At 37.8% G+C, this 12,976-nt stretch overlaps 1 protein-coding gene across 1 annotated transcript in view; it reads left to right on the plus strand.

The window, feature by feature from the left end:
- The window catches only part of FOXP1 (forkhead box P1), a 226,593-nt gene that overhangs the window by 128,373 nt on the left and 85,244 nt on the right, over positions 1-12,976 (plus strand). Inside the window, exons 3-4 of the mRNA XM_004675975.2 lie at positions 11,089-11,226; positions 12,278-12,367. Coding sequence (XP_004676032.1) covers positions 11,089-11,226; positions 12,278-12,367 — 228 coding nt within the window. The remainder of the gene's footprint in view (positions 1-11,088; positions 11,227-12,277; positions 12,368-12,976) is intronic.

A 12,976-nucleotide genomic window follows, 5' to 3' on the forward strand; every position in this document is an offset into this window, starting at 1 on the left:
CCCCAGCCCGGCCCGCGCGGGCGCCCCGAGCCGGCTCCGCGCGCCTGGCGGCTACATGGAGAGTGTCAGGTTGGTCCTATGATTGATCTTTGCCATTTTGCTCTCCTCCTGCGAGCTCCGCGGGGCCAGCTTCCTGGGGCCTCACTGGGGAAGGCAGGAGCGCCCGAGGGTTTCTAAGTTGAGTCGTTTTAAAAAATAATTATGGCAATCGCTGTTTACCAACTTGGGTGGGAGTTGCGCTCTGGAAGTGGAGCCAGGGAGGGAGAGGAAGGGTGGAAAGAAGGAGCTCCGGGCCTGTGGGTCCAGAAGAGAGAGCACCCCCCACCCCCTCCGCTTGTTTTTTTTTTTTTTAATTATTATTATTGTTATTTGTTTATTTTAAAGCAAAACAAAAAACAACAACAAAATCATGGTTGGGGTGTAGTTCAGAGTTGGAGGAAGTCCTGCTTGTGTGTTTCTCTCGTGCTCACGCGCTCTCTCTTTTTCGTTTGTGATTCGTTTTCGGCTCGTCTGGCCTTCACGTAGTCACTTTGGTAAAGCCCTCGCCATCGCTCCATTCGTGGGACTGAGGACTTATCTGGGGTGTGATTTATGTCACTTTAAGAGCGTGTGAAGTATACAAGGAGTCTTCAGTCTCAGTGTAACCGCCGTGGATGTTTCTTTGCTTTTGATAGTTTATTTCTATATCGGTCTAAGCTATTTTCAGCTTAGCTGTTCATATTCAAGGAGTTCACACACGGTAAAGGGGTAGGGGGCTGATAAAAAACCAAGCGCAAAAGGTTGACAGCAAAGGGACACTCCAGCAGGTTGGGAAGTCTCAGCTTCTGTGGCATTACTTTGCTTGTTAATTAAGTAGTGAGTCGGGTTTGGGATAGGACGAGCTGAGAGCTGAAACTGTCACGGAGTGCACCCTTCTGAACCGGCTCTGAATGTAGCTATCTCATCTGTCAGAACTGCCTGAGAGATGGTCAGTGGAAAAGGAGACTCTCCCCCCCCCCCCAAGTGCCTTGATGGGAAGGAGGGGACCTTTCAGGAAGTGGGTGGTAAAGTTTTAGAGCAAAGTAGTATAGACTCTTCCTCTTTGGGATTAACTCCTTCACGGCCTGCCAGTGAGAAGTAAAATATCTAATAATTTTATATTCTCGTCCACACAGACCAAATGTTCTAATCAAGCCAATTTTAAAATGCAAATCACCTAATTTCCATAGATTCCAACATTCTGAAATTGACACATTTGGGGGAAAAATTAAGCCTGATAACAGGAAATATGAATCATACTATCAGTGACTAATCTGCTTAAGAAAAAAAATGTTGCGTTTTTTTATCATTAGGAAGTCAGTGTTAAAGAAGACATTTTTTTAAGTTTAAAACAAGTGAAGTTTTTATTTTAGAAGAGCGCCTGTTTGCTTTTTTTTGTTGTTCATTTGTTTGTAATAGATTTTTCAAGAGGAATGTGTGTGTGCAGTCAAAGGTGGTTTATGTGGTAAAATGTTCAAGCTAGCATGTCATTGTCAAAGCCTCAAACACGATCACATTAAGATGCTAGTTTAGGATTTGAAGTGTTGCTGTTATTGCTTAAAAGAATCACAAAGCTTTCTTCAACATTAAGACTCATCACTTAGTAAACCAAATGAAGACAGGGAAGTACATTCCCCTAATTAATAACCTTAGCATGAATTGAAAAAGGTCTACTTCTATTTTATGTGAGTCTTTGTAACTACCTGACACATTTCACTGAAAAGTGTGTAAAAATGAAACCAAAATACAGACTGCCTAGCCAGAGACACTGACTGACTTACTCTGGGATGTGATAGAGCTGAACTGAAAACGGATTGGGCTGACACTTGATAATCAAAGTTGATTTATTGTTCATTAGTACTGCATTAGCCCTTTCAGGCAAGACAGTTATTTGTGTAGTGGCCTGTCAAGAGCGAGACTGCAAGCACCTGTCATTTCTAAGGCATGAGATAAGTAACCAAATATTAAGGTGATGCAAATAAAAATACATTGCACTAGGAAAAGGGCCTGTTTGTGATCATAAAATCTGTCTTGTAAAAAAAAAAAAAAAAAGCGTGAGTGAATATCAAACTACAAGAACAAATCTAGTAAAAGGTTATTATTACTATTTTTTTTTACCCTAAGGATCATTCATAGAACAAAAGTAATGGGATTTATGTTCTCCTATTTGCCCTAAAAAACTTTCTTTCCTACCATATGTACAGCTTAGATCACAGAAAGTTACTTAAGGAAATGAGAACCATAAGATGTCAGTTATTGAATCTGAGTAATTGAAGGAAGGTAGGCTTCCTGTTTGTGTTGTGCTTTTAAATAAACATATTTCATTAAATGAAACTCTTCTAAGCATGGGCTGATTATATGAAAATGTGATGACATCATAGCTTAGCTATGATAATGTTGGATAATAACATCAAGTGCGTTTTCTGCAGTATGTTTCACTCTCGATTTTTTTCTTCCCTCGCAAGAAGGGAATGATCTCATGACATATATTAGAAAACAACTAAGTGTCAAAAGAAAACAAAATTAGTGAACTTTTGTCTGCAGCCATAGAAGCACGAATTAATTCATATTTTTCCAGAGAATGGAATGGAAACATTCTGCATGAGGATATATAGTGTATTGTCTTCTCTGAATTTTCATTTGACAGGGATTTTAAAGGCTGTGATCTTAATTAAATCTCAACTAGCTGAAATAATGCATCTAAAGGCATGCAGCGTTGCGTAACCTTGCTCAGTTGGTAAACCATAAATCATCAGAAAGCTTATGATAGGAATGGTTGGCTTGATTTTTTTTTTGTTTGCAGTTAAATGTACCTTAAAAACAAAACCCTCACCATCGCTGCCTTGTATTTGCACGTTGTCAGGAGCTGTCACTTGAAAGATAAACTCTTTCATGACACTGACCAGTTCTGCAACTTTTCAGTCACCCTCCACACAATTATTGCACAATACAGTGAAATTAAAATCCAGATTAATTAAAAGAAATGAAATTCCAGCTTTATCTTGACAAATGTGGCAAAAGTGTGTTTGAATTACTATGTTTCTGATATAATCAGGAGAGAATGTGACCAGCTTCTCAGCTTGGAGCAAAATTTGAATGGGCAAAGGAAAAGAAGATTGGAGAGATTCATGTTATTTGTGGTTTAGTTATAGATGGAAATTATTAAAGAGAAACTTAAAATCTATGCTGTTGGTAACTAGGCCATTATAATAGCCAGTTAGAATTCACTTCAGGTATTCTTTATGATTTAGAAGTGAAGAACAGTGTAGCAACAGTTGACCAGGAAAGGTTTGAAGAATAAATTCATAATTTGTGGCTTTGTGTGTTCTATGGTAAAATATGAATCTGCTGACAAGGAGTGAGAGTCATTAAATAGTTTAACAAGTCCAGGTTTTACAAATTCTGGTGCTTATAAATACTGGGTTATTTACTTTAAGTACCTTTTAAACAGATGTTTTTAACTGCTATTTTGTTATTGTTGTTTCTATATTTGCTGTAGTAGAAGAAATTATCTGCATATGAAAATTTAGAAAACTAACTTATGTTGTATTGATTGCATTTATCTTTGTACATAAAATTCATAGCAAGCTCATAGGAGTTGTATACTCATTAGCTATAGATCTTTGGGGGGCAAAGAAGAGTGTATGTAGATTTACATGTACCTGTATGGCTAGATTTGGGCTAGTTTTAACTTCCTAAGATGAATTTGCTTTTGTTTGGAGAAAGTTCGTTTCTTGGAAACAGCATATTTCTGGACATTTGTTTTAGTCACTTTCAGCGTGCATGATACTTCCCCCCCCCCTCATAAATTGCATTCTGCATTCAGCTTTATTTTCTTAAATTTGAAAAATGAAAATACAGCTAATCCCCCTACCCCTGACCTCTCACCCCTGGCTTGCATATTATAAGTTCCTGATTTCACTGCAATAAGCTAACCTGGCCTATTCTTTAGGACTTTAGGGGGAAAATATTCTGAGCCCCTATTACATCCTGGCAGTTTAAAGAGAAATTAATTTAGTATAAGAAAAATGAACATTGAACACATGCCTTGTGCCTCATTTTCAGATGCGGTTAAAAGAAGCTAATCAATGGTACATTTTTTATGAATATCTTAGTATCATGTTTTAATTTTAAAGCTTTATCTTGCCCTTAAATCTGAAACATCATTGTTCAAATAACTGAGAACAAGGTAAATCAACAACATCAAAAAGGTCGGCTTCTGTGATTTCTCAAGGGCTTGTTATTTTGTACTTCCCAATTCTATTTGATGTCTTGACAAAACAAGATGACACAGGGGAGAATACATTAAATTTTGATTTTTTTCATCTAACCTGTTTCAGTTGTGGCAGCTTAATTTCTTGTACTTTTTCCTGAAGATGGCTTTTTGTACAATTACTCTAATTGTCACACCACTGCCTAGGCAGGGCCTCACGGGTTTCCCATTTGCCTTGATTTTAGTAGGCATATTTGAACATATTTTGACCTTTAACACTTAGGGAGCTTTTGGTTGGGCTTTGTCTTCATTAGAAATAAATCAGTGAATGGTGAGATTGTCAAAGAAGCAACTGATGTTTTCTCATTAGAATCTAATTTGCACCCTTTAACTTAACTGTGATGCATAAGGTGAAGGTGTTGGAAATAGGCGTGAGAAACTGCACCGTTTGAGAAACTTAAGTTGTAATTCTAAAAGAAGTGATTGCACCTTAAAGAGGGCCTTATGAAGGGTTGGAATCATCTAATTTTGGCCTACCTGCAGATGTAAATCCAATTATAGTCCTTGCCTTCTCTATCTCAACAATGTAGAAAAATATACACATTTGCGGTTAAACTCCATATATTTTCTGTGCTGGTGAAATCAGGAAGCAGAGCTATGACTATAATTCTTAGACTTAGAAAACTGTTTTATTAACAAGAAAGAAACATTTTATTTTTCTCTATGTAACAATAACCATTAACCTACCAGTACATTTACAAGTTATCTTTCGTTACTGTAATCATGTCTGTGTCTCAGATAGAATTGATACAGTTGCTATATCTCACTATTTTTGAATAATGCTTCAATTTAAGAGAACTTGGCCAAGGCCTCTTCCTTTTCTTCTCAAGAACTAAAGATCTGTGGGTAGAATCTTTTCTGAGGACCCCTCTTGGAATAGTTTGCCCTTCCTCCTATTTGCAGCTTAAAAACAATTTTTGTTGTGGTTACAATTGACTATGTCATAGCAGGTGTGATTTCACGTGCATGAAATTGTTTTCTTTTCCTTCTACCACGATAGAAGGTTGAGGAAGGAAGAGGTGTTTTTTCTTAATAATAATAATAATAATAACAATAATAATAGTTGCTAGGTTGAAAAGATCAGTTCTTATTAGATGATTATTTTCATGTGCAGCTTCTATTGTTTTCTGCATTTAACAGTTGCTAATGGGAGAAGTGATTTAATTTACGTAAACTTTACATTTTTATGCAAATGAAGCTGATATTTATTAGAGCTAAAACAATTATGCTGGCACTTAGTGAAGTAACCTTGTATGCATGGGAAATATTGGAGGAGAGCAGTTGAAGTTCTACTAATGCCATGGCTGTAAACAAATATGAATCTATGCCACTTTTAAAATTTAAAGACAAAAGAGTGGGGAGAGCTTTGCTAGAAATTGCTTATTATACTTGATAACCTAAAATAACTCCTGATTGGCAGACAAGCCTTGGCCATACAATTCTCCCTGAAAGAAAGATAGCCTTTCCTGATAGACTATAATAAACAAAATGATAAAAAATGAAATGCTAATTGCATTTTAAAGAGGTTTTTTTTCTAAAATTTTAATAGGTGGTTGTATTGTTACTGAGAGAACAGTTATGCTAATGACTGACTACTTAGATGATTTTGCATTAATATAATAACCATTACCTGCCTTAATGCTTTATACAGTATTGTGGCAAAATAGCTAAGTCTAAAAGAGTCATACAAAAAGCAGAAATCCATAATGAAACAGAATTATGCTTTCCACATGAATAGCATGCTTTTTTATTTTTTGAAGACTGAAATATTATGTCAGGAATGTATTTTCTTTCCTCTATGATATAGCTACCTTACGTGTGTGTGTGTGTGTGTGTGTGTGTGTGTGTGTGTTCCTAAATGCGGTGGGGAATACATAAAAGCTTTCTAACTTTTCTGTTTGCTGATATACACCTTGTAGCCATTGGCTTATTAACTGTGGAAGTTGTTGTGTTGTGTTTTGTGGGGGATAGCAGTGGCGTCTCTTTTACACAAGATAGCTTTGTGGTCATATAAAATTTGGCCTAATTATTTTTTTCTTTTTCTTCCTTTTTTCATGGAGCCTTTTTCTTTGGTTTGATCTTGATGTTCAGGAGCCTGCAATTTAATTTGTTTTGCTTGGTTATATGATGAACTAGGTAACACTACCTAACTTTGTCAGTTACCTTCCAAGCACAGAACTCTAGAAGGGCCTTTTCTGAGACATGCACATGGTGAATAACCAGAAATTAAAAATAGTTTCTACATTTTAAATTAAGAATGATGGAAATAAAGCAGCATTTAAAATTTTCTGTCCTCTCATTTTTATTATTTATACACATAACAGTTATGAGAAGATGTTGGTATATGGAATGTATATGTCTCTGTACTGGGCAGTAGTATAGTTAATGAGTATAAACTAAAGAGAGAGAAAAAAGTGGTAATATGTTATTTTCAGTATTTATATTGCATGATCTCCACTCCAACCCAGTTCCTCCAGTGGACTCCCAAACTAGAAATAAGTGTTGTTTCTATGGATGTTTGTTTGTTTACTTTTTAGATTGTTTCCCCCCTCAATCCCTAGTTGGGACAGATAGTGATAATGATAATGTTATTTTCATAGTCTCTTAGCATTCATGTGAGATAAAGTAGTCATCTTGGAGTAAAAGGAAACTGTATGAGGCAGAATTTACATAGCAGCATAGAGGCTTTTAGCAGCATTTGTGGGTGCTGAGGCTGTCTCCCCGTGGCTGGTATTAGGGAGCAAGCAGGCCTGTGCTGACAGCCCCGCGGTGGCCCAAGCACAGCTGTATTGCTGCTGTTCTGCAGGTTTGTGTGCACCTGGGAGCAGCCACACCCAAGTGGTATCAGTCAACAGTGTATCATGCAGGGTGCTTTTTTTTAATTCACAATTTCCTCTTGAAACTCAACTAAAGAGTGTTAACTGTGTGTGTTTTTTTAATTCAGTTTTGTACGCTAGCATTCTTTAAATGTCTGCCAGAAGTTTAATTTGAATTTCTGATCCCTGAAGGCAGCTAGACAGAATCATTCTAGTTCTTTATAAATTGCCTTCTATGATTCATTGTTAACTCATAAAACATACTCATTTCTATATACTCAAACAGTTAAGGTAGTTATAGCATCGGGAATATAATTTTTTTTTGCATTATATTTAAATTGTCATTTGAGAAAGAAATCAGGAATTAGCTTAAACTCCCAGTTAAGGCATGAGCCCTGCAGCACCAAAAAACATCAGAAATTAATGTTTTTATCTCAGGGATGGTAAGATAGATGTCACAGAATTGGGGGGAAAAGTTTAGTTTTGACTGAGTACTTGCAAAGAGGGGCCCATAAATATTAGAACTCTGTAGTTAAAAACTCACATGACTGTTTTAAATACTATTGATTTAAACCACTGGCTTGATTTTATGAATCAAAGTGTAATTTCCAAGCTTTGGCCATATTTCTCGATGCTAAAGCACTCTCTCTTGTGTGCCTTTAGCCGCTTTCCAGACATTCAACACAGGATTAAATGATAGTAGTTACAGTGATCAATAGGTTAAGACCGGTACAATCACTCTTGCCGCTAATGACCTCAGTAGTAATGGGCAATAAAGTGTGGGCTATAATAGCCTCTCGCTGGTACTGCATGCCCTTTGATTCCTAGTATTAGTAGGGACTAGCTACATAAGAAAGTTGGACATTGGGAGTTAAGGGAGTGGAGATGTAGGCTATAATTTTTAACTATTTAAAGCCTTAAACTGTGCTCACACTTCCCCCCCACCCCACCCCCCTTTTCTACCCCACAATGGTTTCTGATCTATTTTGGCCATATTTGCTAACATTCACCATAACCTATTTTTGTGACATCTCGGAGACAAAACTTTGGGGGGAAATCTTGGTTTATTACATTCATAAATTAAACTCCACTTTGGAGGTTCAGAGGTCACTGGTGTGAAAATACAGGTCCAGAGTAAAAAACTAAAGTTAAGGCCATCCCAATCCAGTCGCCTTACTTCTGATTACTCAGGCACCGATTACCAGGCTCAGGATTCCGTGGGCTTCTCGCTTCTCCCTCCTTTCCCTGTTCCCGCTGCTGTAAGTGCTTTATTACTCACCAGCACTTCCAGCACAATGTCCAAAGGGGGAAAAAAAAAAGGAAAGGGAGACTCAAGTTGAGTTTACTGTTCTATAACACAACTATGAAAAAAAAAACCGAATAAGCAAATCTGGAAAATTAAACTATTGGTTGTATATGTGGATGTAAAAATTATCTGTGTGTGTCAATACTTTCTATGATTCCCCTTTTTGTTTCTGACAGTGGAGAGATTAGTGTCCTCTTTTAAGAAGATCCCCACGATTTTACCAAAAAAGTGAAAAAAACTATTTAAGAATATGTTTTTGTTTTTTATTATTAAATAGATTTCATGGAAATCTAACTTACACACCACACAGTGTACTCATTTTAAGTGTATAGTTGGAAGAGTTCTGGCAGCTTTGTGCATCTATATGACAACTGCCCCAGTTAAGAAAAGGACATTTCCAACATTTCTCTCACCCCTAAAAGTTGTTTTGTGCCCCTCTCTACCATAGAATTTTTGCAGTTCTTTTAAAAATTAGGATCAAATGATTGTTTCTATGATGATTTTTGTTGTAACACTGTTAATTTCATGTTCATCACCAGTTTAGATCTTACACCACCCTATTCCTGTCTGTTTTCCTGTTCATCACCACCAGAAATTTGGCTCAAGAATATTTATATTGTACATCATCCAAGAAACGCAGAGGAAAAAAGAAACCTTAAACATGGTTCTTTTGTTTGCTTAATCAAGCCTCCCAGTATGATGATGCAACTCTCAAGGAAAAGTAAACTTCTATTGTGATGTGTTGGCCTCAGCAGCTCAAAAGATAGTGATTGGCACCCAATACATATTTAAAACTTCAAAAAGTTTCTTCAATAAGAAGACAAAGTAGACTGATTGGAATTAATTTATAGATGCTTAGATATTTCTATTATTTTTTTCTTGGTGTTGCCCTAGACTGAATGCAAGTTCACTGTTCTAATCATTGGTGATATTTTCCTGCTGCAAAGAATCTTTTTAAAAGGATAATTTATCCATTCATATACATCTGTCCCTTTTTGCATATAAAAATATTCAGACATGCCCATCTGTTTTAAATTACAAAGTATCTACATACATACTTAGGAGGCCACTGCACTAAGAAGGATTCATTGATGACCTTTTAGAGTTGGGCTAATGAAAATTTTTCAGTGTTCTCGCTGGTGTTTTCTAAACAATGTGAAACTTGGAAGTAAACATCCCCCCCCCAACAAAACCTGCCCACAACAGTGGAGATTGTTCAGTGTACATGAATCTGACCTTCAGGAACCATTTTTAGTTCATCAAAATTAGTGATGCTGAGAAATCGGGACATCAGTGCATAATGACTGTGAAATTAGGAATGAGAGCTCGCTATGCAAATGACAGGACAAATCATGTGAAAAAGTCAAGATAAACTGCATATTAAGACATTATGTTACATAAAATTAATACTGCATTTCTCCCTTTTGCTTACTTACTGCTCCCCTGAAAGATTTTTTAATTCTTTTATCTTCTGATCAGCTATTGTCTGTCGGATTTTTTTTTTTAAGTGGCACATAGGCAAAGTGCAAAACATGTTATTACCTTTTATTGTAATACATGAGATGACAGCAGATCTTTTTTAACAAAGTATATCCTTTACTGCTTCTAGCTTCTTGCTGTCACATGTTTGATTAGAAACCAAAGAAAAGTAAGATGCTTAAATATTACTGTTAGAAGACATACAGGTTTTGTCTTTTCTTTCATTGTTTTTTTTTTTTGCTCTTATCTTTTTATTTGGGGGGGTGATTTTTTTCATGAAATAGTCTTCTTGTATTACTGGGACTGACAAAATGGTTCTCATGTAGTCTGCAAATTAAACACAAGTGCAGTGATTATTTTGAATAGCTAAATTACATTCTAGAAAGCTTGCAGAATTCATAGCATTGTCATTAGGTATCCGCTTGAATACAATTTGTGTAACCTTGGCCAAGACAGCCTGTCATTTTAATGTCAGTGTTTTATCTGAACAAGACATCATCCTTTCAGATACAGTGTGCAGGTTCCTTGCAAAGATGCCCGTGCAGAAATGTGTTAACAGTTGCAAATATGAAATGCTATCAAGTTCATCACTGTATCTGTTTGTCACTGAAATGTCATGGAAAGCAGCTTTTAATGGTATCACACATAATATGAAAGAATTGAGACATCTCTATGCTGGGTGAATTAAGAAGGGTAGAAGGCACCACAGAAAGGGTCTGTGTTTAAATTAGGAAGGTGAATCCAAGATTCCACAGAGGAAGTGGATTAAGTTCGCTCCAGTTACAAAGTGATTGGTTCTCATTTGCCTTTATCCTTAAAACAAAATGCAAGTTAGGGTTAACTTTCTGCAGTTCATGTTGACTGCAGATTCTTCTTGATAGGAAATTGAAATCATTCTGTCCTGACTACAGATAGCATTTATTACGCGCTTTACTCTTTGTCTACTTCCAAGACTGCTGGAACACCTGACAGAGCTACAGAGCTTTCTTTCACCTCCCTTTATATAAATTAAGCTCCATAATAGGTTAAATAGGATTTTTTTGGCCACATCCCTTCTGGATGGCAATACACTGTATGAGAGAAATCGGTCAGTTCTTGACGCAGGCTGATGACAGACTGCCGTGAAACCTGGGAGGCTGAGTGCTGCATGTATGTGATTGTTTTGGCTTCCCATTTATCCTTCATTAACATTCTAGGTTCCCGTGTCAGTGGCTATGATGACACCTCAAGTTATCACTCCCCAGCAAATGCAGCAGATCCTCCAGCAACAAGTGCTGAGTCCTCAGCAGCTCCAGGTTCTTCTACAACAGCAGCAGGCCCTCATGCTTCAACAGGTAATTGTCCTTCCTCCTCCTGCCTTGTTGCCCACCACCCAGGACCCATCACTCCATTCAGAATTCCCCTCCACCTGAGTGGCTCCTTCTCCCACTGAAGAATAAGCAGAGCGGGGTGGGTGGTGTTGAACACAGTTCCTTCCTGAATAATCGATTGCATTTGCATCCCTGAAATAGAGGGACTCTGCCCAAGTGACTGTGGTTTCGGCCTAGTAGAGTACCCGGTGGACTGAGATTAGGGCTGTAATTGGACTTGGTAGAAATAAGATATTTTAGGCTTATTTGGCTTTACACTCTTTTATTTGGTAAGCCCAGAGGCTTCTAAATGGTGTGAATCAAAGCAAAACAGGGAGCACGTTGGGAGCAGGTTTAAATATGACAGCTTTTGAAGTCCAAGTTTCAACTCAGAAGCTTACAGAATTTTTCTCTTAAGCCTACAGAAACATTTTGGAGTTGCTTAATTTTAAGGTTGCAGATTTTTGCTTCTTTCATGTATGCTGATGCTGAAATGAACTCCTGGCTGTCATTGTGCCATGGGGACCTCATACTCAGAATACACTTATGAACTGAGAAGATGGGCTCTGGTGCTGTAGTGCAGGAGTGTCCAGGGTGAGGCTTTGGGGCCAGAAGGCAGAGGAAGCTGCCCGTGCGTGCCCTTGATGCTTTTCGGAACAGCCCGACAGCCCTCAGTGCTACCCAGCCCTGTCATTTGGAGAGCCTACCGCACGGGGCACGGTGGAGATGCACCAGACTCTCGCAGCAAGGGCATTCTGGCTTTGTTGTACAATCAAAGGTCATTCTTTGCCTTATTTTAATTAGTTTGTGTAGAAAATCGTATGTTTTTCATCAGTTCATTTTGGAGATTACTTTTCAAACAATAATGCCAAGAATAGTCAGTATGCACTGAATTTATTGTCAAGTTTTAAAGCAAAGGTCAGGCCATTGCAGATAAAAGGATGCTATTTTTCAAATCACAGTTTGTGTATGGCACTGAAAGGGACGTGGGTTGGTGCTGCCCTCTGGTACTTACCATCCTCTCTTTCCTTTGTAGCAGCAGCTTCAAGAGTTTTATAAAAAACAACAGGAACAGTTGCAGCTTCAACTTTTACAACAACAACATGCTGGAAAACAGCCTAAAGAGGTACCGACAATACATATTTTACTTTCAAACCACAGATCCCAGAGGACTATCTAGTGGCTATTAAACTGTCATTCATCTTTTAAATGATTGCACAACTCAGCTGACTCTATCGGTTCTCAGCTTTCAGACCTAAAGTTATTGTCCTGTTTTTTCTTAGATTCTTTCTGGGTTCCATTTGCTTGCTGCCACATATTTTATACCACTAAACACCTACTGCAGGTGTACTGCTTGTGAGTGCTGGGAAGAAGAATCACGGGCAGAACCATCAGGACGAGTTTTGCAAACTGGTACAACTGGGAGCCTTGATGTACCTGGGTGAAAGGGAAGCAACATTCAGTAAAACTTGATGTGGACAGACAAATTTTTTTTCCAGCACAGAGAGCCTACGTATATGGTGATGGCCTGCCTGTTTGGAAGAATAGTCTCTTGTGAGGTTGGACAAACAACAAAATGAGAACAAGATTAAACACCTCCGTCTCTTGTTTAACTTCTTCCTGCAAGCCATATGGATCACAATTGCTTAAGGCATGTGTGAACTGGCGCAATTTAAGGAAGACACCAACTTAGGTCACTTGTACTTTCTTGACAGAAAAAGAATGTATCACAGTA

The sequence above is a fragment of the Condylura cristata genome, unplaced genomic scaffold (genome assembly GCF_000260355.1).
Source record: "Condylura cristata isolate star-nosed mole 26May11 unplaced genomic scaffold, ConCri1.0 scaffold00004, whole genome shotgun sequence".
NCBI classification, from domain to species: domain Eukaryota; kingdom Metazoa; phylum Chordata; class Mammalia; order Eulipotyphla; family Talpidae; genus Condylura; species Condylura cristata.